A 27,956-nucleotide genomic window follows, 5' to 3' on the forward strand; every position below is an offset into this window, starting at 1 on the left:
TGTACCAAAAGGCACACAGTGAATTTCAAATTTGATTTTATATAATGATGTTCATTAAAATATGGTAGAATATTTTATTGTTGTTGTTAACTAAGTTATTCAGAGATGACCATGTGAAACTGGTTTATATATGTGTGTGTGGTTGGTGTAATAACTCCTGCAGCTTTTTATTCAATACCTTGGGATCCTTTAGAATCTTAAGAGTTTGAGAACACTTCTATATGATTGGGGACTACTTTGCTTATGCTAATTTTTTAATAGTAATTTTTTTTCTAAAAATAGGTGTATTGACCCCTTCCTGGTCAAATTCCTAGTTCTTGGTGTGCCTCCATTTAATCCCTTGCAGCGGTTCTCAACCTGTGGGTTGTGACCATTGGAAAACACATATGACACATCAGATATTTACATTACGATTCATAACAGTAGCAAAATTACAGTTATGGAGTAGCAACAAAAATAATTTTATGGTTGGGGGTCACCACAACATGAGGAACTGTATTAAACCGATGGTCACGACCCACAGGTTGAGAACCACTGCCTTAGGGGCTTGAGGTTCTTTGTTGTAAAATATTCTCAAGTCAAATCCAGCTTCTCAAGGGCAGTGGAGGCTCTTTCTCTACATATGGAGAGAAAATTATAATTGGGCTATATAGATAGAATGAGCCATCCCTTAGGCTTCTTGGATCTCCCTGTTCATCCATTCAGACTCAACCCAATGTCTAACTTTGCTTTTTTGAAATTGTGTTCTCTAGTTTTAAGTCTGCACTCTCCCGTGGGAGGCTGCTTCTAAAGCCTTCATATTGGTCCTCAAATCCATGTACCTTTGGGCCCAGCTATTCCTCCAGTGGACTCTTCCTTCCCTGCCTTTTCCAATCCATTCGTCTCTTTAGGGCTAGCTCTCCCTCTCTTTTCTTCCTCCCACTCAGGAAGTACTGTTCTTGTAATGTTGGTTTTGCTGCTACTTGGAGCAAATTGTATGCTATGTATACTCAAGAGGCTTCCAGTATTTATCATTATCTCTAGTTCTTGGCTGCCTACTTAACAAGGAGTCCTGTGAAGATCTCTAAAGTTCTCTATCTCTACTCTTCTCTCTATGTGGTATTCTATCCTGCAAACTCTAGTCATCGTGGTCTCCCTCGACTCTCAGCTCCTTAACTCAGGGAACCTGCCAGCTTCCATTTCGATTCCCCCTCCCAGCACTGGGCTTGGAAACTCAATCACAGGCCCATCTCATGTGTTTCAACTTGCTTAGTTAGAGGTCACTAGTTTCTGTTGCCTGATGTCCAATGTCTTAAACACTGTGGTTTCATATATGTTACCTGGCTTTTTTGTTGTTTCAGGCATTAGTTTAAAATAGATCCAGGTTATTCCATCTTGTCCAGAGCAAAATTCTACTTCATGTTTTTCTGAGAGGTTTTTGTTAGTTTCTCCATATAATTTTGTATTTGAATCTATGCAGTAATCTTGAGTTATACTTTAGATCAAGTAGGGGACTGATCAAACACATACTATGTAAAGATTCTATATCTAATTGGTGAATTATAAATAAAATAATTAATTTTTGTGGGTGTCTTTTTTCCCCTCATAGTTTGGTTGGAAAAGCAATGACTTTGACTTATTAGCTGCTGGAAGGTAAGTCTAATAATATTAGTAGTGATTTTCCTCTTTTAACTACATTACAGTAAAATTTACTTAAGCTTTTCAGAAATTAAGATATGTGTGTCTGGCAGGTCACCTTAAATACATTTTAAACTGAACATAATTGTATTTCTTTAATACTACAGAGTTTTAAAGCTGAAGAAAGATGCCTCCTACAAAGATTAAAGAAATTTTGTGAAACAAAGTAACCATTGATTGAAGAAATTTTAAGCAACCATCGTTTATTATTGAGTGCCTACCTACTATGTGATTTAATAGGCACTTCACAAAGTTATTTTTTATTCTCACAATTTACTTATTAGGCAGATGTTGTTATTCCCATTTGAGAGATGAGGGAACTGATACACATTATTAGGGTTATGAAAGTTGCCCAAAGTCACAGAACTAGTTATGTGGTGGAGCCTGGGTTCACACAGGCCAAATAACTAAAATCCAGAGTGTTTTATTTCCCATGTTGTCAACTCTATAAAGAGCTTCAGATCTTTCAGATTTTTGAAGAGGAAATTTTAATAGTAGATACATTGATAAATTTTTGTCCATTAACATATCAAATAGGATGGTAATATTTTACATATTTTCTCCCCTATCCTATATAATAAAAGAGAAACATGTAAATTGACCATCCCTTCGCTATGCTCACCACCCAATCAAGGTGAATATGCAAATTAACCTGACAAAGATAGTGGGTTAATTTGCATACACAGGTGCTGGGCGGAGAGCAGAGCAGGAGAGCTGGAGGCTTGGGAGGCCATGGTTCTCTTGGTTGCTCCCAGCGCGGGAAGCACCAGGAATTTTGGGAATAGTAGTTCTGATGGCAGCCCCAGGACTGGAAGCCGAAGCCCAGAGTGTGGGGAGCACCAGGAATGCTGGGAATCATAGTTCTGGTAGCAGAGGGATCTCCTAGACCAGTGGTTCTCAACCTTCTGGCCCTTTAAATACAGCTCCTCATGTTGTGACCCAACCATAAAGTTATTTTCATTGCTACTTCATAACTGTAATGTAGCTACTGTTATGAATTGTAATGTAAATATCTGATATGCAGGATGGTCTTAGGCGACCCCTATGAAAGGGTCGTTCAACCACCAAAGGGGTTGCGACCCACAGGTTGAGAACCACTGTCCTAGACACTAGAGCAAAGTGAGCCTGGAGCAAGTTACTGTTGCGGTGGGGGATGGAGGGAAAGCAAAGGTGAGACACAAGTAAAATCAGTGTCTAGGAAAAATTAAAGGGTCAGTATCCTAAAACTTCCGGGAAATCTCCACCAATGAAGCAAAGAAAAAAAAAATGCCTCTATTATTCTGTGGGAGTCTCAGACAATTCATTCATATGATTGCAAAGACAAACAGAAACTCCCAGATTGGAGAGGGCTCCCCTGAGGGCTCCCAGATTGGAGAGGGTGCATGTCGGGCTGAGGGACCCCCCCCCCCCCCAACCCCTGTGCATGAATCTTCATGCACCAGGCCCGTAGTTCTATAATATAATGACAATTTAATGTCACACTTTAAGCCTGGTAATAACTTACATGTTGAAGCACTTTGCAATTTTCATGATGCTTTCACATGTTTTTATTTCAGTTAATTCTCACAGCCTTACTAGTAATGCATTAGTCCCATTTTGATCAGTCTATCACTTGGCCTAGATTCCTGTGAGTCTCCGACCAGGCCATTTTCTGTTATTCCAGAGCAGCCTTTCTGCGTCATTACCCTACTTTTTAAAAACAAACAAAAACAAAATGGCCAAGGTTTTTCTCACTTTTATGACAATACCTTCAAATATAAAATTTTATTTATAGTATTATTTTATATCTGGGAAGGCATTGAAAATTTTGCTCACCATATTAATGCTATTTTTTTGTTTGTTTTGTAGCCTTGCAGGCCATCTCATTGAATGTGGTGCTCAGAGTACTGGTGGAATATTCACAGATTGGCATTTGGTACCAGACTGGTAAGGAGCTATATTTTGTATAAAATATGTTATAGCATGGCACATAACGTCTACATTTATAAATTTTACTAGAGGCCCAGTGCACGACATTCGTGCACTGGAGGGAGGGGTGTCCCTCAGCCTGGCCTGCACCCTCTCGCAGTCCAGGACCCCTCAGCGGACATCCCCCAAGGGGTCCTTAGTGGTGGGAGAGGCTCCCGCCACTGCTGCTGTGCTCACCAGCCATGAGCCCGGCTTCTGGCTGAGCGGCGCTTCCCTTGTGGGAGCGCACTGACCACCAGGAGGCAGCTCCTGCATTGAGCGTCTGCCCCCAGGTGGTCAGTGTGTGTCATAGTGACTGGTTGTTCTGCTGTTCAGTCGATTTGCATATCAGTCTTTTATTATATAGGATTTTCTGTTTATGAAACTATAATTATTGCTATTTTAAATTTTGAATTGTTTTTATTTGTATTGTATATTGCATTTTATTTGTATTGTGAAACACAGACAGACTTTATACCCTAGCCATCATTACCTTATTAGGATCCAGAGCTAAGTTTCAGGAGAATTCTTTTTGGCATGTTAATAATCATACTTCCCTAAAATAACATATGATATTTTATTGTGGCCTCCAGTTTATTATTAGGCTGAGCTATGTACCTATTTGGGGTTGAATTATACTCCCCAAAGATATGTTGCAGTTCTATCCCCCAGTACCTTAGAATGTGACCTCATTTGGAAATAGGGTCTTTGCAGTGGTAATGAAAATGAAATCAGTAGGGTGGGCCCTAATCCAAAAGGACTTTTGTTCTTATAAAAAGAAATTTGGAGCTAGTGGAAGACACATACAGAGGGAAAACAATGTAAAGATCCTGTAAAGAAAGAATTGGGTGATGCATCCACAAACCAAGGAATGCCTGAAGCTAGGAAAAGGACAAGGAAGGATTCTCCCCTAGAGCTGTCAAGAGAGCTTCACCCTGCTTGTCAGCCCTAGGAAACGAATACAGTACCTAAAATAGAAATAGAGTCTCGCTTTCTTAGGATTAAATACACTAAATATAATGGAACCTTGAAATTTCAGAACATGCTGGTAAATTACTTTTTCTATCATCCTATTCCATCTAGTGCTGTGTTGTTAGAAGTCTCTTGATCTCAGCTCTACAACATGAGCCAACTTACTAATAAGAAGCTTAGAGTGCATAGGCCTTTGCCTCTAGTGTAAATTAAAAATCTATAGACGACTTTTCAGACCCCTGTCAGTCTAGTCCAGGGGTGGGCAAACTTTTTGACTCAAGGGCCACAGTGGGTTCTTAAACTGGACCGGAGGGCCGGAACAAAAGCATGGATAGAGTGTTTGTGTGAACTAATATAAATTCAAAGTAAACATCATTACATAAAAGGGTACGGTCTTTTTTTTTTTAGTTTTATTCATTTCAAATGGGCCGGATCCGGCCCGCGGGCTGTAGTTTGCCCACGGCTGGTCTAGTCAGTGGCAATTTCTTTCAAGTCTTGTTGCCCACTCTTCCTCTTAACTTTGTCTAGAGCCAGCCAGGTGCTGCTCACTCTTCTTTCTAATTTTTCCTTCTCCTCTTCCTAGGCTTCTTATGGTACCAGACTAATAGGAAGCAATAAAACATGAGACTTATGATACCAATGGGAAATGTGTCCTCAGCCCTTTGCTCTTACAGGTCTGGATTCTCTCCCTCAGAATGCTCATCTGCTTTTGCAGTGTTGATACTGGCATGGGAGCAGATGACTTCCAGATTTATATCTCCTGCCCTGCACACAACTCTACTAGGAATATCTGAATAGATTTGCTTTTGTTTATAATTTTATTCTTACCTTAAACTCATCAGCCTGTGTTGAAGACTTCTATTTTTTAAAATATATATTTTTATTGATTTCAGAGAGGAGGGGAGAGGAAGAGAGAGCTAGAAACATCAATGATGGGAGAGAATCATTGATTGGCCACCTCCTGCACATCCCCATTGTGAAATCAAGCCTGCAACCCAGGAATGTGCCCAGACTGGGAATTGAACTGTGACCTCCTGGTTCATAGTTTGACATTCCACCACTGAGCCACACCAGCCAGGCAAGACTTGTACATTTTGAGAGTGATATGGTCAGTCTCCCACTGACCTAGTCTCTGGTGATCTTTTTTTCTCTTCCATAGACTACCTTTATCTCATCAATTTTCAATAAGGTCAGTTTTTAATCCATAATATCTTTCACTTCCTTTCATATTTATCCACATTTGTAGGTTTCTTATCAAGATTCTGAAGACTATCTTATCCTATATAATAAAAGGGTAATATGCAAATAGACTGAATGGCAGAACAACCGGTCACTATGACATGCACTGATCACCAGTGGGCAGACGCTCAATGTGGAAGATGCCCCCTGGTGGTCAGTGTGCTCCCACAGGGGGAGTGCCACTCAGCCATAAGCAGGGCTCGCTGCTTGCCTGCCAGCTTAGGCCCGCTCCCCTAAGCCAGCATGCGGACATCCCCTGAGGGGTCCCGGACTGTGAGAGGGCACAGGCCAGGCTGAGGGAGCACCCCGCCCCCCCGCCCCCCCTACCCCCACCCTGTGCACTGGGCCTCTAGTAGTCTTCTAATTGGTTTCCATGCCTCTTGCTTCCAGTGCAACAGCTTTTCAACTGTGAAACAGATTATTGACCTGTCAGAAACGTGAGATCCTAGATTTCATCATATTGGCCTTATCTGTTCAACTAGGTTGTAAGCTCTTTAAGGGCATGGATCTTTGCATTCCTACAATTATCAGCCTCATCTCTTAGCCCAGAATAACAATCAAGGAGCATAATCTCTAGAGACATTGCTTGGAGTCCTGGTTCTACTACTTCCTACTCCATGAGATGGGACAAGTTACTCAGCCTTTATGTGCTTCCATTCATCCATCTGCAGAATTAGGATGCTGGTAATATCTATTGTCATTGCATTATTATGATGATATGTAGTAAGTTTTTAATCAAGTTTTTAATAAAGTGTTCATTTTTATTTTATCGTTTTCAGTATTTCTTCCCCCTCCCCCTCCTCTTCCCCTTCCTCCTCCTCCTCTAAAAATCAGTGGGGAATTTTTTTTAAAGGTCATGTTTAATTTTTAACATTACTAAATGACCATTTCAGAAGCAAACTAGGGTCATAAGCTATAACTCTACATTCTCTAAATTACCCTTAATCCCCCTTTTTGTTTATCTTTATGCTTCTTAACAGAAGATCAACTTTATAAATAAACTAGAGGCCTGATGCATGAAAATTAATGCACTCAGTGTGGGGAAGGGGGTCCCTCAGCCTGGCCTGCGCCCTCTCGCAGTCTGGGACCACTCAGGGATGCCTGACTGAAGGCTTCGGCCCGCTCCCTGGAGGATCAGGCCTAAGTCAGTCAGACATCCCTTTGGCAGCCCGGGAGCCCTTGGGGGATGTCCTAAGCCATTAGTCAGACATCCTTAGCGCTGCCACGGAGGCGGGAGAGGCTTCCGCCACCACTGCTGTGCTGGCCCGCCATGAGCCAGCTTCTGGCTGAGCGGCACTCCCCCTGTGGAAGCACACTGACCACCAGGGGGCAGTTCCTGTGTTGAGCCTCTGCCTCCTGGTGGTGAGTGCACATCATAGGGACTGGTCGTTCCGCCTTTAGGGTCAATTTGCATATAACCCTTTTATTATATAGGATGGTTCTTTGAGAGCCAAGGCCCAGATTTCACCATTTTGGCTTTATAATTAAGGGAGGGAGGGAGAACCCAGCTGATCATTAATGGAGTAAGCCATGCTCACTCTGAGACTTATTAGGGACCAGAGGAATTTGATGGGGCAGAAATCTAATGATGTGCAGCCCTCTAGATGTCACAGCTCCTGCAGTCTCATAGGGGTTCTCATCACTTCCCATCAAGAGGAGCTAGAGACCATTTCCAAACCTTCTGAAAACAGTTCTCTGAATTTTTATACTGAATATTCTTCCATTCCTCTCAATGTGATTTCTTTCTGTTTGGCTCCAAGACATCACCCATATTCAGTACTTATCACACATGAATAAGCCATCATATGATTTTTAAAAAGGTAATATATAATATTAAAATGAACAGCTTTGGATTATTGTTACTCATAAAAAGTATTGTTTGGTATAAGGTAATATCTTTTCCTGAGGTTTTCTTCCTGGCTGTTGTGACCCACAGTGTCCCCTGATTTTCACCCAGGCACAATATAGGATTTCCCGTACTGGAATGTTTTCCTGATGGACAGTTCATCCTCTCCAAGCCTCCTGGCACCGGGGGATTGGTCTCCTTTGGTACAGTGGCTGAGCAGCTAGTGTATGAGATTGGTGATCCTCAGCGTTTTCTTTTACCTGACGTCACTTGTGACTTTTCTCAAGTCTCTATTACTGAAATTCCAGGTCAGTGTCTAATAAGGGCTTGTGTTCAAATGTTACATTCTCTCCCTTTCTCTCTAGAAGTTTTTAACAAAAATTGTGATTGTTTTCAATTCCAATACCATCTTTTCTAAGCCAGATGTGTAGATAACTTGAAAATTCTATGATGTGATTTATGGCATATATTAGAAAGTAGTTGGAATGAAGTGGGAAAGATTTTTTTTAAAAAAAAAATTGCTTTTAACATGTTTAACAATTTGGCAAAAAAGAAAAAAAAAGAATAGAAAAAAGGTGTCTTAACTAGGTATTTAGCCAATATTAAGGTTAGCTTTTTGTGAGCTTCCAAATCATTTTACCTGTATCTTTCACATGGCACTGAATGACTTCAGCCTTGTGTTATTCACTTGTGTGTGTGTGTGTGTGTGTGTGTGTGTATACACATATATACATATATATATATTTATTTCATATGTCTTCTACTACATTGTAGACTTCTTGAAAATAAAACTTTTGTCTGGTTAATTTCTCTCTCCTTTGTAATCTCTACTACAGCACCTTGCAAATAATAAATAAGAGATAGACATTTATTGACTGAATGAAGAAATAAATGCTTTATGTTCAATTAAAACCAATTGTCAATACATCATAAAGAGAATGTAGATATGCTGGAGAGAAACAAATGTGCCTTTCAGTTTAAGAAGCAAATTATACACTTGAAGTTATATTGTGAAGCTGAGGACAGGAGAAAGTGATAAACGGTGGAATGAATTTTTACTCAATCCCTTTAGAATCCTTTCTGAACGTGAAATATATACCAGTACTGTATAGAAAGAAAATGTTTTAATCTGTGAACCCAGAAATTATGTCTTAAATTTTGTGTATATAGTCACTGCTACTCTTCTAAATTAAATATGAAAGGTTTTACCCAAAAGAAAAATCTTAATTTTTTTGCTTTAGCAATTCAAACAATATTGACTAATATCTGTTCCATTTAGGCTTTTTTCAATGATGTAGTAATTTTGTCCCAAATGAAACATATTCCACTTGGCTTCCTACATTTTCCATAAGTAGCCTGCAACTGGCGTACCTTTATTAGCATTCTTAGCAATTGCAAACTAAAAATCATCTCTATTTAGTAGTAAGATGATACAGGCATACCTCAGAGATATTGCAGGTTTGGTTCCAGACACCTCAGTAAAGAGAATATAGCAGTAAAGTGAGTCACAAAGTTTTCGGTTTCCCAGTGCATAGAAAAGTTATGTTTATACTATACTGTAGTCTGTTAAGTGTGCGATCAGATTATATTTTTAAAAACAATGTATATACCTTAATTTTAGAATACCCTGTTGCTAAAAAATGTTAACCATCATTTGAGCCTTCAGTGAGTCATGATCTTTTTGCTGTCAAGGGCTGCTGACTGATCAGGGTGATGGTTGCTGAAGGCTGGGGTGGCTGTGGCATTTCTTAAAAGAAAGCAATGGTTACGTTTGCTGCATCGATTGTCTCCTCCTTTCACAGACGATTTCTATGTACCATGCCATGCTGTTTGACAGCATATTACCCACAGGAGAACTTTCAGCATTGGAGTCAGTGCTCTCAAACCCTGCCATTGCTTCATTTCAGCAGTCTTTATAGCATCTTCACCAGGAGTGGATTCCATCTCAAGAAACCACTTTCTTTGCTCACCCACAAGAAGCAATTCCTTATCCATTTAGGTTTCATCATGAGGTTGCAGCAATTCAGTCCCGTCTTTAGGCTCCACTTCTAATTCTAGTTCTCTTGCTATTTCCACCATATCTGCAGTTATTTCCTCTGCTGAAGTCATGAATCCCTCAAAGTCATCTGTGAGGGTTGGAATCAGTTTCTTCCCAACTGCTGTTAATGTTGATATTTTGACCTCTTCCCATGAATCGTGAATGTTCCTAATGGCATTGAGAATGGTGAAGCCTCTCCAAAAGGTTTTCAATTTACTTTGGGCAGATCCGTCACTATCTCTGACAGCTATAGGAACTGTATTTTGTAAATAAGACTTGAAAGTCAAAAGTACTCCTCCATGGGCTGAAGAATGGATGTCGTGTTAGCAGGCATAAAAACAACATTAGAATCTCCCTCTTGTATTTTTTTAGAGAGAGGAAGTGGGAGAAAGGAGAGAGAGAGAGGGAGAGAGAGAGAGAGAGAGAGAGAGAGAGAGAGAGAGAGAGAGAGAGAGAGAGAAACGTTAATTTGTTGTTCCACTTATTTATGCATAGTTGGTTGAATCTTGTATGTGCCCTGATTGTGGATTGAACCCACAACCTTGGCATATTGGGATGACGCTCTAACCAACTGAGTTGCCTGGCCAGGGCCAACACTAATCTCTTTGTATATCTCCCACAGCGCTCTTGGGTGATCAGGTGCATTGTCAATGAGCAGTTATATTTTGAAAGGAATCTTTTTTTCTGAGCAATAGGTCTCAACAGTGAGCTTATAATATTCAGTAAAACATGTTGTAAACAGATATACTGTTGTTTCACATATAAAGAGCAGGAAGAGTGGATTTAGCTTAATTTTTAAAGACTCTACAAGTTTCATAATAATAAATGAGTGTTGGCTTTAAATTAAAGTCAGGAGCTGCATTAATGCCTAATAAGAGAGTCAGCCTGTCCTGTGAAACTTTGAAGCCAGACATTAGCTTCTCCTCGCTAGTTATGACAGTCATAGGTGGCATCTTCTTCCAGTAGAAGGCTGTTCTGTCTGCACGGAAAATCTGTTGTTCAGTGTTGCCACTTTCATTACCTCAGCTAGACCTTCTGGATAACTTACTGCAGCTTCTGCATCAGCACTTGCTTTCTTACCTCGAACCTTTATTTTATGGAGATGGCTACTTTCTTTAAACCTCATGAACCAACCTCTGCTAGCTTCAAACTTTCCTTCTGCCGTTTCCTCTCTGCTTTCAGCCTTCGTAGAATTGAAGAGAGTCAAGGCCTTCCTCTGGATAAGGATTTGGCTTAAGGGAATTTATGGCTCCTTTGATCTTCTATCCAAACCACTAAAACTTTCTCCATATCAGCAATAAAAGCTGTTCCACTTTCTTATCAGCCATATGTTCACTGAGGTAGCACTTTTAATTTCCTTCAGGAACTTCTCCTTTGCGTTAACAACTTGGCTACCTGTTTGGCACAAGAGGCCTAGCTTTCAGCCTGTCTCATTTTTGGCCTGCCTTCCTCACTAAGCTTAATAATTTCTAGTTTTTGATTTAAAGTGAGAGATTTGTGACTCTTTGCTTGAATACTTAGAGGTCATTGTAAGGCTATTAATTGGCCTAATTTCAATATTTTTGTGTCTGAGGGATTAGGAAGGCCCCAGAAGAGAGAGAGAGATGGAAACAGCCCTTCAGTGAAGCAGTCAGAACACAGACATTTATTAAGTTTGCCGTCTTATATGGGCACGATTTGTGGCTCCCCCAAGCAATTATAATAGTAATGATCACTTATCAGAGATCACCATCTATATATATAAAAAACCAGCGACCAGAACTCCATAGCGACTAGTTGCTATGACGCCCACTGCGGCCAGCGAACCAGCCTGACTGGGGGTAGGGCCGGCCAGCCAACCTCCTGCGGCCACTCCCCCCAGCCAGCCCCACCCCTGATCAGCCTCTCCCACCTCAGTTGAGGGCAGGGTGGCCGGCCAACCCTCTGCAGCCCCTCCCCCCAGCCGGCCCTGCCCCCTATTGCTCCCCTACCCCAATAGGGGGCAGAGGCAGCTGGCCAACCTCCTGAAGCCCCTCCCTCCACCTGGTCCCACCCCAGATCGGCCCCCCCACCCCATCAGCTCATGGCCCTTCCCCCCCGGCCAGCTTCACCTGTGATTGGCCCCCCCACTCTGATCAGGGGCAGGGCTGGTGGCTACCGCCCATGGCCCCTCCCCCCAAGCTGGCCTCATCCTCAATCGGTCCCCCCACCAATCAGGGGTGGGGCCGGCTGGCCAACCTCCTACAGCCCCTCCCCCCAGCCACTGGCCCCCCGATCGGTCCCCCCTACCCCATTTGGGGGCATGACTGGCTGGCCTACCGCCCACAGCCCCTCCCCACATCTGGCCCTGCCCCCAATCGGCCCCCCAACCCCAATCGGGGGCAGGGCCCGCCAGGCAATTGCCTGTGGCCTCTACCCCCGCTGGCCCGGCCCTGATTTTGTGCACTGGGCCTCTAGTAACAAATATAACAGTGAAAGACTTTGAAATATTGTGACTTACCAAAATGTGACACAGATAAGAGAAGTGAGCAAATGCTGTTAGAAAAATGGCACTGATAGACTCTCTGGGCGCAGGGTTGCCACAAACCTCAATTTGTGAAAAGTGCAGTATTTGTGAAATTAGGTATGCCTGTATTCATTTATTATTTCTGATGTTCCTCTCTTTTTCCTATGTCTCTATAGTACTGTTTCTAAATATGTAGTTTAAACAAAGTATTCAATACCAGATAAAATGTGACAACTTGTTCTTTAAATAATATGGAGAACAACCAAAATTGATCTGCAGCTGCTTCTCTAAGAACAGTCTCAAGGCTACTGTCTTAGGCAAATCATCATTGTTGCCATTATGCATTGCACATGGCCTTCTAAAATGTATAATTTGTATTTATGATGCTTTAAAATGCGGTGGTCGTAATGCAATGTAAAATAACTTTAATTAGTATATTTATTCTTTTTCCACTTCAGTCTGTTAAAAAAATAATAAACTCCGAGTGAACTCTTACCCTGTAAATGCCCTGACATGACATATTTGAACTTTCCGTGAACTTTCACATGAACTTTTAGTTATCCTCTGAGAAATATAACAGATGGAAATTGGGCAGATTTTTCAAATATTTTTAGATGCTGTACTTTGACATGTTTAACAGAGACAGCAAGGCCAGCTATCTCTGTCCGGTGTTTACTTTGCTGACTTTATGGTACTGCAGGCTGTTTAGTTATATTAAATGCCTGAATTAAGAGGTTCAGGTCATATATTTCTGTTTGGCTTCTTGATTTTAAACCGATACTTGTAAATGCATTTAAAGACAAAGCTAACCTGGGTCATAAAATGTAAGACATTCTAAGGGAGCTTTATTGAACCTATTGCAATAATATTGTTTCAAATCATTGAGATACTAGGGCCTTTTAAGGTTCATTTCAGGTTGTAGCATATGAATCAGATATGTTTTTCACTTTGAATAGTTTGCAGCTAGGAATTCAGTTCAAAATGCATGGGGGTTTCTGAACAGTCACTTGAGAAAGGAAGAGGAAAATTAATTGAGCACCACTGTGATACTGGTACTGCCATGGTGTGAGATAGGCTCCTTATAAGTATTTACTCTGCAGCTCTCTTTTGAAATAGTTTGTGTATTCATTTTACAGAAGAGGAAAGGGAGGCAGAGAGGTTGAGTTATTTGACTGAGAACACACAGCTAAACTGGGATTTAAATCTAGGTCTCCCAGATTTTCAAATCCTTGCTCCTTCAACAATTTTTTGCTCCCAGAAACAAAATGTTTATTTGATCAAATAGATACTAAAGATAAAAGTGTGATAAAGCTATAATACCCTTATAATCTTTGTTTTGAGAAATTAAAGTTTTCTTTATTATTGATTGTACAAATATTGTTAAGTAAGTTAGATTTAAAAACTCTCAGGCCGAAGCCGGTTTGGCTCAGTGGATGGAGCGTCCGTCGGCCTGCGGACTGAAGGGTCCCAGGTTTGATTCCGGTCGGGGGCATGTACCTGGGTTGCGGGCATATCCCCAGTGGGAGATGTGCAGGAGGCAGCTGATCGATGTTTCTCTCTCATCAATGTTTCTAAGTCTCTATCTCTCTCTCTTCCTCTCTGTAAAAAATCAATAAAGTATATTGAAAAAATAAATAAATAAAATAAAAATAAAAATAAAAATAAAAACTCTCAGAATGCTTTCAGTGATATGAAGATAGTGACTAAGATTTTTGCTTCTCTTGAAAATTACGTATTGTCTACAAAATTATGATACATCTTATCACATTTTCCAAATAATGCAGGAATGTATATTATTTATCCACTGATAATACATTTTCTTGCTTAGAATCAATTCTTATTAACACCCACTTTATTTTCATACCATAATTTATTCATCCTGAGTAGTGTTTGTTTGTTTTTTAAATATATTTTATTGATTTTTTACAGAGAGGAAGAGAGAGGGATAGAGAGTTAGAAACATCGATGAGACAGAAACATCGATCAGCTGCCTCTTGCACATTCCCCACTGGGAATGTGCCCGCAACCAAGGTACATGCCCTTGACCGGAATCAAACCTGTGACCCTTGAGTCCGCAGGCCGATGCTCTATCCACTGAGCCAAACCGACTAGGGCATCCGGAGTAGTGTTTTAGATATTACTTTGTTCAGAGAGATGATAGTATGGACACAGACATGTAAAATGGCACACGACTGCATTTATGAGATGAGAATGTGAACTGTATTAAGCTGTAATTAGCTCAACTTCTCTGACACTTCACTAAGTAATGACAATTTCATTGCTGAGGCTGATAAAGATCTTTTCATTTCACAAGGATGTGTTCAGAAGCTTAAGAGGCCAGTTGGGATCTTGTCAATGATGTAATTTAATTAGATAGCAAGTTAAAATAAGTTGCATTTCTTGTTTTAGGGGAATTTCTAATATTCTCCATTCTTTAATTTTTGAGTTAATTTAAAAAACACAGCTGTGTATTAAAAGTAATGAACAGATTTTGTACTGAAATAAGTGATCCTGATTTTCTCTTTAATGTTTAGGTGTTGAAGGTGGAGCGGTGCGGGTCCAAGGAGCAAAGGGGTCGCTGCCTTCTTCCTTTTATAAGGTCTTTTCTCTTGTGTGATTTTGTTACCTGCTTAGAATTCAGGGAGGAGGCACATTAATTTCCCTCTGTGCAATAGATAGGGGATTGAATTAGGCATAAAGTATTAATTTCCTGTAGAAAGTAGGCAGAGAACATGGGGAGGGGAGGACAAGCCCACAGACCATTTTTGGTTTCTTGATATTGGTAAGATTAATTGGTATATATAAATTCCAGAACTCATACTATGGCAATTCCTTAAATTTAGGGTAATCATTATTTATATGAAACTACAGGTGTGCATGGTAGTACCACAATTACAAAGCACCGCAGAGAAGGACCAGAGGATAGGTTTTGAAGTATTAATACAGAGAACATATATCTGTATGACATTAAAAATGTTACTATTTTAGATGTGATATGTTCATGGCAGAAAACAAAATTTAGGCAAATGTGCTTTTTTTTTTTTTTTTTTTTTAGGCTGTTGCTTTAACAGGGCTCTGAAGGCTATGAGGTGATGCTCTTTCTAAAAGTAAAGCATCAGTTTTAAAAAAAGGCAAACTGAAGTTTTAAAAATGTTATTTATAATCTACAAATATTCTAGTTAGGACTTTTTGTTTGCAAGAGACAACTCAAACCAGAATAAACAAACATGAGTGGCAGTCACACACAAATATAAACACATATTTAGATATTTTGATTATATTAATTTAACATTAGAAGCATTTCTTCATGATTAAATACTTTTAACATTATTTCAAAAGTGCTCCATAGCATTTCATTATTGGCATATATCATAGTTTACTTAAACATTACATCCTTGTTGGACATTTAGATTTTTTCCAATGGAGTATTTTCAAATTCTCGTCCCAAGTAGAAGAAAAAGTTTGATTGGAAGCTTAAATAGCACAATTAAAGCAGCAAAAAACATTTTTCTAAATTCAGAAATCAAGGTCAAATATAGTTGTAATTAATTATCTAGTTAATTTAGTTAGTAAAATGTTTAAATAACATTGAATTCAGTGTTGACTCAAAAGTAGTTTTTAAAGAACATATTTCTTATAATGAACCTTAAGTCTGAATTTACTCTTGAGTTGTTGTTCTTCAGTTTTTGTCATTTGGTAATCAGGATGTGCCTTCACAGTTGGGCCAGTTTCTTCCATAATTTTAACCAGTACTTATAAGATCTATGCTAACATTTGCAGTTAGAGCTTTGAGTTTCTTGAAACTGTGCCATATCTCCATTAAAAATAAAGCCACAATTCTGATTAAAACAGTTTTTATAAATTTTTCTAACTTTCTACTATGAAATTACATTTTTATTATGACCTTACCTCCCACCATTTATTTTTATTTTTTTAGTATATTTTTATTGATTTTAGGAAGAGAAAGTGAGCGAGAGATAGAAACATCAATGATGAGAGAGAATCATTGATTGGCTGCCTCCTGCACGCCCCACACTGGGGATTGAGCCTGCAACCCGGGCATGTGCCCTGACCAGGAATCAAACTGTGACCTCCTGGTTCATAGGTCAATACTCAACCACTGAGTCACACTGGCCGGGTCCCACGATCAATTTTTAAAGCTTCCACTTTACCTCTATGAAAGTCATTATTTCATTTAAGAAAATGCAACTTTAAGTGTACTTGGAACTGAAAAGATAATTTCTGCTCAGTAGTTATATGGTCCATTCTAGGGCATATTATTGTTGGCTTAGAGGATACTGTTGTTTATATTTGTAACCTTATGTCATCAGGTAAGCGCTTCTTATCACGATGGTTTCAGAGCCACTGCTGTCTGCCCAATGGGAGGGCCAAAGGCAACTGAAAAGGCAAGGAGAACAGCTGAAAGTATTTTGAAAAGGTTTGTATATGAAACAAAAAGATGTATTTTCTAGTCTAACTAAATTTAAAGCAAGGCAGTGACCAAGTTGTTTAACAGGAATCATTAAAATCACATTATGGTCACAACATTTCCCCTGAAAGTATTTATATGTTCATTCAGCACATACACAGAAAGCAACAGGTACTGATACCAATGAGCCCTGCACCAACAATTTTACAGATTAGTCTGCACAGATACCTAGAAACAGGTGTTAGAAAAGTTTTATGGATGCTAAATTCTACTAGAAAACCTATACTTTCCTTTGTCTTAACCTAAAGATTATGTTTAGAAAGTTAACATAATGCACACAGGCAATGGAGTCAGAAACAGCTGGCCCTTTCACAGGTCATATGGCGCCTACAAGTGTTGGTGTCAGGAAATAATTTCATTTGTCCCAGAGAGTTCTCTTTTTAAAAAAAAAAAATCCATATAAAGTAATTTTATGATATTTCTGTAACCAAATTTAACAACTTTTATAAATTTTCTAATGCCCGAATCAAACAATTCACATCCTATCCACAGGAGTAAAGTTCCCTACTATGTTATGCGTCTAAAGTATGTTATTGAGTTAATCAGGAGAATCTGGGTTAAAGATTCAAACCCCTATTAATAAAAATAAGTATTGATGACTGATATAAAAAGGCAAATTAGTGCTAATTTCTTTTTTAATGAGAAGAAACTCATACCACCGTATTTCAATTCTTCACCAACAATGATGATCATAAAACATTTTAAGGTGCAAAAAAATATAAACAGGAAAATGAATGAAATAGCCCATGATACCATCATTTCATATAGAATCCAAATGTTTTTAAGTTAAAGACAACTACAATTTGAACATTGTCAATGAATGAATTAATTAATTCTCTCTTTCAACTAACATTTGAATCACTTACTGCATGCCAATCACTTCTGGACCCTGACTATATAATTGTGAGCAGACAGGGTGGCTATCCTCATGGAGTTTAGTATGTGGATATTCATTAAACTAATAACTGACAAATAAAGATTTGAAAAGTACTTTGAATAAAAAGAAAAGAGTGTTATGAAAAAGAATAATAAAACATAATTTAAATTTAGCAGGTAAGGAAGGCTTTACTAAGTGATATTTAAACAGATAAACCTAAAAGATAACTACCTTTGTTGGTACTTAAATAAAATAAAAGCAATGAAAACATAGTTACATATCACAATATCTGACACACATTATTCAGTAAATATTGCTGAATGAATGACTATTCCAAAAGTCTTAAAGCACACATTAAAACAAAGAAAGCATAAAACAAGATGTCAAAAGTCAAGTCAAAATCATAGTTGTGTAAGTGAACATAAATGTTATAAATTGCTCAATCAAAAGATAGTCTCTTAGCCCAACTAGTGTAGCTCTGTGGTTGAGTATCGACCTATGAACCAGGAAGTCACAGTTTCATTCCCAGTGAGGGCACATGCCCAGGTTGCAGGCTCCATCCCCAGGAGGGAGTGTTCAGGCGGCAGCTGATTAGTGATTTTTCTCTCATCATTGATGTTTCTATTTCTCTCTTCCTTCCTCTCTCTGAAATCAGTAAAAATATTTTTTAAATGGTAGTCTCTTAGAATCGATTAAAATGAATATTCAAGCAAGTGTTATAATGTGCATTGAAATAAAACAATTGAAAAAAGTAAAAAATATCAGAATAGGCAAGAAACAAGAAAAAGGGTGAGGAGATAAAAAAGGAAGAGGAAGAGAATGAGAAAGAAAATACAAAGGGAGTTGATAGTGATAGTAAAGTAAAATTTAAATGGCATAAAATGTATCACACACAGCAAAGCTCATGTAGATGTGCTAAACATGGCACTGAGACATTTAGGCCAGAACTGCCAGATCATTAAGAAAAATGGAGAGAAATACAATTGCTGGGGAAGACTTTAACAGATCAAATTAATTTAAACAGAGCATAGAGTGTTAGAATAATATAATAGTGTTGAATTAATAGCTACAGATAGAACATTTTCTCCCAACAGACAAGTATGCACCTTGTTTCCAAGCATCCTCAAGGCTACCTTACTCCATCTCAGGAAACGGAAATTGTGCAGATCACAGCCTTTGACCATATGTAATACAACAGATTAATAATAAAACTTTAAGCAACTAAACTCTAATCCCTCAGAAACCTAAAAAGTACTTGCACCTGTAATTATTGGGTCAAAGAGAAAACTCTTCAATTTTAGACTGTTTAGAAAATTAGGACATTGAGGCTATAACATACCAAATGTTGTGATTTGAAGCTAAAGCTAATATTCAGGAATGAGTTGATACCCCAAATGCCCTAAATTGCCCCAGTCCTTCAACTGTAATTGTTATTAACATCCAAAATGGGTGATCTTTATCAAGAACCAGCACAATTTACCATAGCTAAGATTAGGAAACAGCCTAAATGCCCATCAGCAGATGAATGGATTAGAAAACTGGTACATCTACACAACAGAATACTACACTGCTGTAAAAAAGAAGGAATTCTTACCATTTGCAACAGCATGGATGGAACTGGAGAACATTATGCTAAGTGAAATAAGCCAGTCAATGAAAGAAAAATACCACATGATCTCATTTATGGATAATAAAGAACATTATAAACTGATGAACAAAAATAGATACAGAGGCAGAGCAGCATCGAACAGACTGTCAAACTACGGAGGGAAGGCTGGGGAGAGTTGAGCAGGAGAGGTAAGAGATCAACTGAAGGACTTGTATGCATGCATATAAGTATAACCAATGGATGCAAGATACTGGGGGGTAGGGGAGGCCAGGGGACGGTCAATGGGGAAGAAAAAGACATATGTACTACTCTTTGTAATACTTTAAGCAATAAAATAAAATAAAAAATAAAAAAGAACCAAAACTAAAGAAATGTTGGAGTTGATCTACCATAAATTCATGAATATTTTTTGTCACCTATACTTTGCTGCAGAACTCGTCTTATGTTTGAAAAAGCTGGCTTAGGAGATTATAGTGAAGTTCACATACAAATTTTAGGATCTGAAGAAACATATGGAGCACAAGCTAAAGCAAATGTAAATGGAGTAAGTAGAACAGCCCATATCTTCAGTTCCAATGTAAGTGAATGGTTTGGAATATTCTTAATCACTTATAGATGAAAGTATTTACTGTAAAGACTGACCTAAGTTTTAATGGATTATGAATTTTGGGTTACTTCAATTTTATAGTATCTATTTTTTAAATCTATGTTCTACAGCAAGCTGGTTATTCAATTTGAATTTTCTATTTGCCTACTGCAAAACTCACCCTAATTCCATCCCCTTTCTTTCTTATCCTACATTTAATATTTGAGTTATGTTTAGGCGTTGGATGTCACATATGTGGTTTTATTCAAAAGTGTTTAGAGAGCTATGAAATTTAAATTTTAACTTCTGATGAGTTCTCAATACATATGTTGATCTTTAGGAGCAAAAAATAGAAATAACATTTCTTTCATTCTTACAGGAAGTTTTCTAGCTAGTCACTAGAAAAGGTATAAGAGATTCAGAATTGTTTTTTGGCTTACATTAAAAAATTCAATATGTAAAGTATGTCATATCTATTGTGACCACCATTAAAAATCAGTTTCATTAATCTACTTCAAGGCATTTTGAGATTATTTTAAAAATATGAAGTCTTATCAGTGTCTCATTAAATTATGGATAATTAATTTGACCTTATCTGGATAGTATTTTTCTCTGTCATATATTTAATTCTAACAGCATTATTATGGGTGTGTCTTATATACCTTTCTACTTAACATCTTTAACCATTTTGAATAATTTTTAGGACTTTTTAGCCTCAACAGTCATAATCACAAAGGTTTGGCCATTTTATTATTCTGGATTATTTGTAGATATTTTGGCAAATTGTTATTGCTTTCACTTAAGTGTTAATCAAAGATGGAAAATGTATGGGAAATAACAGTAACAATCACAACACCAATTGAAAGGTTAATATGTGCTAGGCACTGTTCTAAATTCTTTATTTGTGGTCACTTAGCTATCACAGCAACCCTTTTAGGTACGTGTTGATATTTCCATTTTATAAATGTGGAAACTCAGGCACAGAGAGGTTGAGTAATTTGCCTATGATCAGACAGCTAAAGAGGAGGAGCAGGACCAAATTTTGAACCCTTACAGTCTCCTAGCATTTGCACTTTTAACCTTAGGAGCAAGAGTTTCTTTTCAATGTAGAGTTGATTAAAAAGATCTAAACCTTTTGTAACTGAATTATTAAGGCTAAGTAAATATAGCAAGGTAATTCATTATATTTTAGAAAAGAAAAATAATATTGTTATATATAGTCTTAGGTATATTAAATAATTCAAATATCTGTGCGCAGATCTTTATTAAGACTCTTTTCTGTTTAGGAATTTTCTCTTCTATATTAAACAGTGAGCTCAGCAAAATATTGGATAAATATTTTATTTTGGAGAAAGAATTGTTGGTTGCATGATTTTTTGCAGCCTGTTTTTCATTTTGTAGTATAAAGCCCCCCAAATGCCAAGAACTCCTGTGTTTTATTTTGTAGACTAGTGTGTGGTAAGGTCAGGATATAAACTTAGGGGCTATTTAGAATTATATGAGAAATTTTAGATGCTTGAAAAAACTCAGAAACAAGAACCAGGTGTCAAAGTGTAGATATTTCTCTGTACACAGAAATGTGTGCTCTATTAGTTGCTAGGTGACTTAATTGCCATATTTTGTAATTGCCATATTTAATTGGCTTGATTAGATTGAGTGAATGTAGAACATAAAATGAAAGGTTATTTTGAAAGCCAACTTTTAGTCTGTTGTTTGAAAGGGACTCTTCATTAAAGCTTGCTTGAAAACAGTACATAATGTCTATTTTTCATGATGTGCCCATGAACCTCTATTTAGTCACATAATTAAATAGTCAAATTCATTAATTTGGTTTTAGAGGGAGATATTGACAGTACATATAATGGGAAAAGTACAAGGTAATTATTGGTCTTATTAAAATAATTATAGCTCGTATTTGTACTTGAAGAAGTGTTTCACATCTAATGCTACATCATTTTATATTACTGACTCTATGAAGTAGCTAGAAAGCTGATATTATCTGCATTTTACTAGAAAGGTAAATGAAGTTATAGAAGATGGCAGCATAGGTAAACACCGGACATTGCTGCCTTGCACAACCACTTCAAAAATACAACTAAAAGACAAAACGGACATCATCCAGAACCACAGGAAGGCTGGCTGAATGGAAATTCTACAACTAGAAGGAAAGAGAAAAGCACACTGAGACTCAGAGGAGGTGCAGAAGTAAAGTGCAGAGGTACGGAGGCGCACGCAGAAAGGGCTGGCAACTGAGGACATGGTTGTTTTTTTCAATTGGGAGGGAGTCTCAAGCTCCCAACGGCTCTGAACTCCAGTTCTGGGTGAGTCTCTGGGGATCCAGAATTTTACAGGGAGAAACTGGACTGTCTGGCAGGTCCCATACAGGGAGAAACTGGACTGTCTGGCATTGGTCGGAACTCAAGGGCGGCTTTCTCTCAGAGGTGCTTGCAGCCATTACTGGGACACTGAGACCTGGGGCCTCTTAGGACATGGCTGAGGATTAGCCATAGCTGTTTGCTCCGCCCTGTAGATTCCCTGAGACCCCGCCCCACCCAAGCTGTGCACAGAGGCTTTTGCATATGAATGGCCTGGCCCTTTGTAATCTGAAATTACCTAACAAACTGCAGCTGGGACAGAGAGACCCGGAACATCCAAAAAAAGGCCCAAGGCTCTACAGCAGCTTGCATTGCTTCACAGCTGGGCCTCATCTGGGCACCTCCAAACCCCAAACAAAGAAGAGGAATCTGCAGATCTTTCCATAGCTCCTGCTGGGTAGCCTCAGGCAGAGGCTAAATTAGCACCTCCTTAGAGATCCAAGAGCCAGTGTACCCAGTGGTCGGAGTGGGACCATCCAGATTACAACTCCTCAGATCCATAAGGGACACACTCAGGGGGCAGACTCAGTGAGCACCAAAGCCCCACTGAAGCAAGTCTTGCCCTATAGGGGTGTCTCCAGCACAGAAGTTCTCCCACTGTAGACACAGCTGATTCTCACAGCTAATTGGCCTGGAGGTCAATTCCTCCCAGTGATACCTACAACAATCAAGGCTTAACTACAACAAGACTGTGCACAAAGCCCACAAAGGGGTGCACCAAGAGTGTCCACCTCAGGTAATTGGGGAGGCTGAGCTATTGGGCCCTATAGGACACCTAGCACAGAAAGCCACTCTATCAACACAGGGAAGAATAAAAAATGCGGAGACAAAGAAACAGGTCACAAATGACAGAAATGGAGGAAAGCAAACTATTGGATATAGAGTTCAAAACCACGGTTATAAGCTTTTTCAAGAATTTTCTAGAAACCGCCGATAAATTTAGTGAGACCCTCAATAAATCTAGTGAGACCCTCGAGGATATGAAAAAGGACCAACTAGAAATTAAGCATACACTGACTGAAATAAAGACTATTATACAGAATTCCAACAGCAGACTAGAAGATTGCAAGAATCAAGTCAATGATTTGAAATATGAAGAAACAAAAAAGACCCAACCGAAAAAGAAAAAAGATTCCAAAAATATGAAGATAGTGTAAGGAGCCTCTGGGACAACTTCAAGCATACCAACATCAGAATTATAGGGGTGCCAGAAGATGAGAGAGACCAAGATATTGAAAACCTATTTGAAGAAATAATGACAGAAAACTTCCCCTACCTGCTCAAAGAAATAGACTTACGAGTCCAGGAAGCGCAGAGAACCCCAAACAAAAGGAATCCAAAGAGGACCACACCAAGACACCTCATAATTAAGATGCCAAGAGCAAAAGACAAAGAGAGAATCTTAAAAGCAGCAAGAGAAAAACAGTCAGTTACCTACAAGGGAGTACCCATACGACTGTCAGCTGATTTCTCAACAGAAACTATGCAGGCCAGAAGGGAGTGGCAAGAAATATTCAAAGTGATGAATAGCAAGAACCTACAACCAAGATTACTTTACCCAGCAAAGCTATCATTCACAATTGAAGGTCAGATAAAGAGCTTCACTAATAAGAAAAAGCTAAAGGAGTTCATCACCACCAAACCAGTATTATATGAAATGCTGAAAGGTATCCTTTAAGAAGAGGAAGAAGAAGAAAAAGGTAAAGATACAAATTATGAACAACAAATACACATCTATCAACAAGTGAATCTAAAAATCAAGTGAATATAATCTGGTGAACAGAATAAACTGGTGAATATAATAGAATCAGGGGCATAGAAAGGGAGTGGACTGACTTTCTCCGGGGGGAAAGGGGTGTGGGGGTGTGGGAAGAGACTGGACAAAAATTGTACACCTATGGATGAGGACAGTGGGGGGGGGGGGCGGTAAGGACAGAGGGTGGGGTGGGAACCGGGTAGAGGGGAGCTATGGGGGAGAGGAGGAGGAAGAGGAAAAACTGTAATAATCTGAATAATAAAGATTTAATTTAAACAAAATAAAAAAATAAAGTTATAGAGACATGAATTGATAATTAAGGACAAGCAGACCTTCAGAATAAGAGGCAGAACTAGACCTTAGAATTTCACTCTTTCCAGTGAACTTCCAAATGACCACACATTTCAAAGAAAGTGATTACTGAATTCTTTAAATTTTTAAATGACATTTTATTTATATACTTTTATAGTTAATTCTGTTTCCAAGTAGGATAATTGATTAATGCTATGAATTACCCAAAGATTGTAGGTCATCTTTGTTGCAAATATTCTTCAGGAGCTATAGCAATTTTACACATATAATTTAAAATCATCTGTCATATGAAAAAGTAATGGGCATTGCCCTGGCCGGTGAGGCTCAGTTGGTTGGAGCATCATCCCATGCACTGAAAGGTCACAGGTTTGATTCCTGCTCTGGGTACATATCCAGGTTGTGGGTTTGATCCCCATTGGGGGTGTGCATTAGAGGCAACCGATACACATTTCTCTCTTGAATCAATGTTTCTCTCTCTCTCTTTCTCTTTAAAATCAATAAAAACATATCCTCAAGTGAGGATTAAAAGAACAACTAAGAAACTATCACCCTTTTAAGAAAAGAAGTAATGAGCATCAATTAAATAAAAAAAAGGACAAATGGAAAAAACAACAAAGGCATTTTACAAATACAATTTTAGCCATTTTCCAACCTATCTTTACCATGTGTCAAGTTAAATTCCTAAGATAAAATAATTATTATTAATATATAGGGGACTATGAGTTTTATCTTCTATTTTAAATAAGATGTTTATTTTGTGAACATGTGTGACATAATCAGGAAAACTTACAATAATAAATTTCTTATAGTAAACATGCATACCAGAAATATTTATATAACCCAGAAAAAAAAATCTTCTTTTATGGTGCGCAAATACAGATTGTGCCTTATTTTGACCTCTGCATTTGTTCATTTCTACTCTTTGTCAACAGGGTCCGCGAGAAGTAGTTCTTTGGCTTTCGGTACATCATAAAGAGAAGAAGGCACTGGAAATTTTTTCAAGGGAAATTGCACCAGCAGGGACTGGAATGGGTAAGCATATATGTGTTTATAGTTGCAGTTCTGAGAATCCCTTACTTTCTAATCACCATCTTCAGTTGCAATATTCATTAATTAGACCTCTGAATATGCGTAATAGTGGATTTAGGTGATAATCCCAGACAAAGCAACCTGGTAAAGTTTATTATAGGTTTGCTGTGCCCATGTCACCACCCACCTCATCCTGGGTTCCAGTTTCCCTACATTAGGGTCCTTTTTCCCCAGAATGGACTCCTCTGGTGCCCTCTGAACAGGTCCCGTGTTGCCCTGTGCCACTCCACCCCCCGCCCCGACACACAGGGCCCTTCCTTCGGTGCCCTTGCTTTCCCCTCACAGCTGAAATTGGCCTGCCACCCATGGGATATAACTTTTGAAAGGCCATGAATTCCCACATTGCACATATGGAGAAATGTGGCTTAGGGAGGGAAGTGAGTAAAATGAGAGAAGGCAGATGCCCTCCTTTGGCTCCTAAGAAGAAAAGTAAAATTTTCTAGTAATATTAGTGTCACGGGGAAGAGTTCTGTTCCTTTTCCACTACGTTCCTTTTCCTCTACCTACGATGAGAAATGGAGGGGGGAATTGAATATTGGCGATGCAAGACTTACATTTTAAAATCCATAATACAAAGCAAAAGTGAACAAGTGGGTCTACCTTAAACAAAAATACTTCTGCACAGAAAAAAAAAACCCAACAACAGCCATCAATAAAATAAGAAGGCAACCTATGAAATGAGAAGTATTTGCAAACCATATATCTGATAAAGGGTTAAGGAACTTATACAGTGAACAGTAAAAAAAACCCCAAACAATCCAATTTAAAAATAGGCTGAGGAATAGACATTTTTCCAAAGAAGACATGCAAATGGCCAACAAGTACATGAAAAAATTGTTGAATATCACTCATCACGAGGAAAATGCAAATCAAACCACAGTAAGTTGCCACCTTACACTTGTTAGAATTATTTTAAAAAGAGAGAGTGAGATAACAAATGCTCCTCAAGAAAGGGGATTGGGAGAGGGAGAGAGAGACAGACAGAAAGGAAGAAAAGGAAGGGGGGAGGGGAAGAAGAAGGATTGGGACAAAAATGTGAACATATTTTTAAGCTGCAAAGTAATACACATAAGCAAAATGCAAAGTGATCTCAATGAAATATTTGTACAGTATCTATATAATCTAGCCCTGTCTCTTCTCAGACTGCATATTGCGCGTCACTTTTTTATTGATGATTTGGAATTGCCATTTTGAACATATAAACTGTACAGACTGATACTCCCTCTATAGTTTCCATTAGTCTTCAGGTTTGAGAGAAATAAAATCCATAATGTGTTTCACTATTTTTTTAGTTTGTGATGCCTCTAAAAAACAGTTTCTAAGTGATACTGAATTGGGGAAGGAGTTTAGGGATTCTGGGTACTATTAAATATCCTCATTCTAGGACTAATTTTTTGGTACGGTTTCTTCTAATGGAACAATCACAGCACACAGGCACAGCGTGGAACAGCTTGACACAATTTTACATCCTGCATAACGAGTTGCCAGCTTTCTGCTTTCAGTCAGTATCTGTGCCTTTGCTGCTCCCCAGTAATCCAATACCACATTGCAGATTGCAGCACCCCATTGCCAGGTGTCAGATTCTATATAGGTCAAGGTTCTTGATCTCAAACAGAACTCAAGTGAGTTTAAATAGAAAGAGATTTATTGAAAGTTATTAGGTGTCTCCCAGAATCTTAGGAGAACCATAGAACCGGTTTGCGTACTACTCAGTCAACACACACACACACACACACACACACACACACACACACACACACACACATTGATTCTGCTGTATCAGGCAGGTAGGAAACTGTATGTCAGAGTCCACTTTAGTTGTCTCAGAAGAACACGGGGCTCCACCACCCTGCTCCCCAGCAGATACCAACTCCCTGCATGCAATGCCCACCTCTCATGGGTCATTTGTCATCCAAGTCCTGGTTAGATGCCTTTGCTTCCCAGGAACTTATGCCACATGCCAGCACTCTAGCTACAAGAAGACTGGGAAATGTTGGAGTTAGAATGGGTGAGGGTGAGCCAACCTGCAGGATTGGCCACAGTTCCCTGCTTCCTTACAATTTCATTGTGAGACTTTAGGCAAGGTGTTTACCCCTCTAACGAATCCATTTTCCTAATACCTAACATGAGGATTTTGGACCTCATGGATTCCAAGAGTTTTTACAGTAATGCAAATCTGCATCTGCACTAGTTACAGTTCTGGCTTCCAGTGAGGGAATCCTTACAATAACTAGTGAAAGTAAGTCAATGGGATTTATTGATTCAGAACTTAATTGTGGGTAGAGCAAGGCTGAAGCTGGCATTAGCGGTGTCTGTCTGTCTCAGCTGGCCTCTCACTGTCTCTCCTCTCTGCTTTGTGTAACGACCAGCTCCTCCATGAAGCTAGAGCAGCAGCCCCTGACCACTCGAAAGCTCACATCTGAGATCATAGAGGAAAAGAGTTCTTTTCCAGACTCAGTTTTAAAGGTCCCAAGAAGAACTCTTTCAGGCAAGCTTAGCTTGTGTGCCTGCTCTTATGGGCAGAGGTGTGGAGCAAGCATGTCAAACTCTTGGCCGGCGAGTTTGACATGCTTGCAGTAGTCTTTAACCAGAGAAGGGTTCCCATAGGTGTGGCCACAAGAGAATTGGTTTGAGCAGTCAGCCTCCTCCAATCTATGAC

The 27,956-nt window shown here is 38.9% G+C and overlaps 1 protein-coding gene across 4 annotated transcripts in view; it reads left to right on the forward strand.

Annotated features, from left to right (window-relative positions):
- Positions 1-27,956, forward strand: part of LOC118658998 — a 91,897-nt gene that overhangs the window by 15,438 nt on the left and 48,503 nt on the right. For 3 of the 4 annotated variants that reach the window (XM_036314914.1, XM_036314916.1, XM_036314917.1), the window contains exons 7-13: positions 1,589-1,632; positions 3,526-3,603; positions 7,793-7,989; positions 14,739-14,803; positions 16,536-16,642; positions 19,612-19,756; positions 25,141-25,240. In XM_036314914.1, the coding sequence (XP_036170807.1) occupies positions 1,589-1,632; positions 3,526-3,603; positions 7,793-7,989; positions 14,739-14,803; positions 16,536-16,642; positions 19,612-19,756; positions 25,141-25,240 (736 nt within the window). The remainder of the gene's footprint in view (positions 1-1,588; positions 1,633-3,525; positions 3,604-7,792; positions 7,990-14,738; positions 14,804-16,535; positions 16,643-19,611; positions 19,757-25,140; positions 25,241-27,956) is intronic. The other variant, XM_036314915.1, reaches the window with a different exon arrangement.

This window comes from Myotis myotis, unplaced genomic scaffold, assembly GCF_014108235.1.
Source record: "Myotis myotis isolate mMyoMyo1 unplaced genomic scaffold, mMyoMyo1.p scaffold_m19_p_6, whole genome shotgun sequence".
Classification (NCBI taxonomy): Eukaryota; Metazoa; Chordata; class Mammalia; order Chiroptera; family Vespertilionidae; genus Myotis; species Myotis myotis.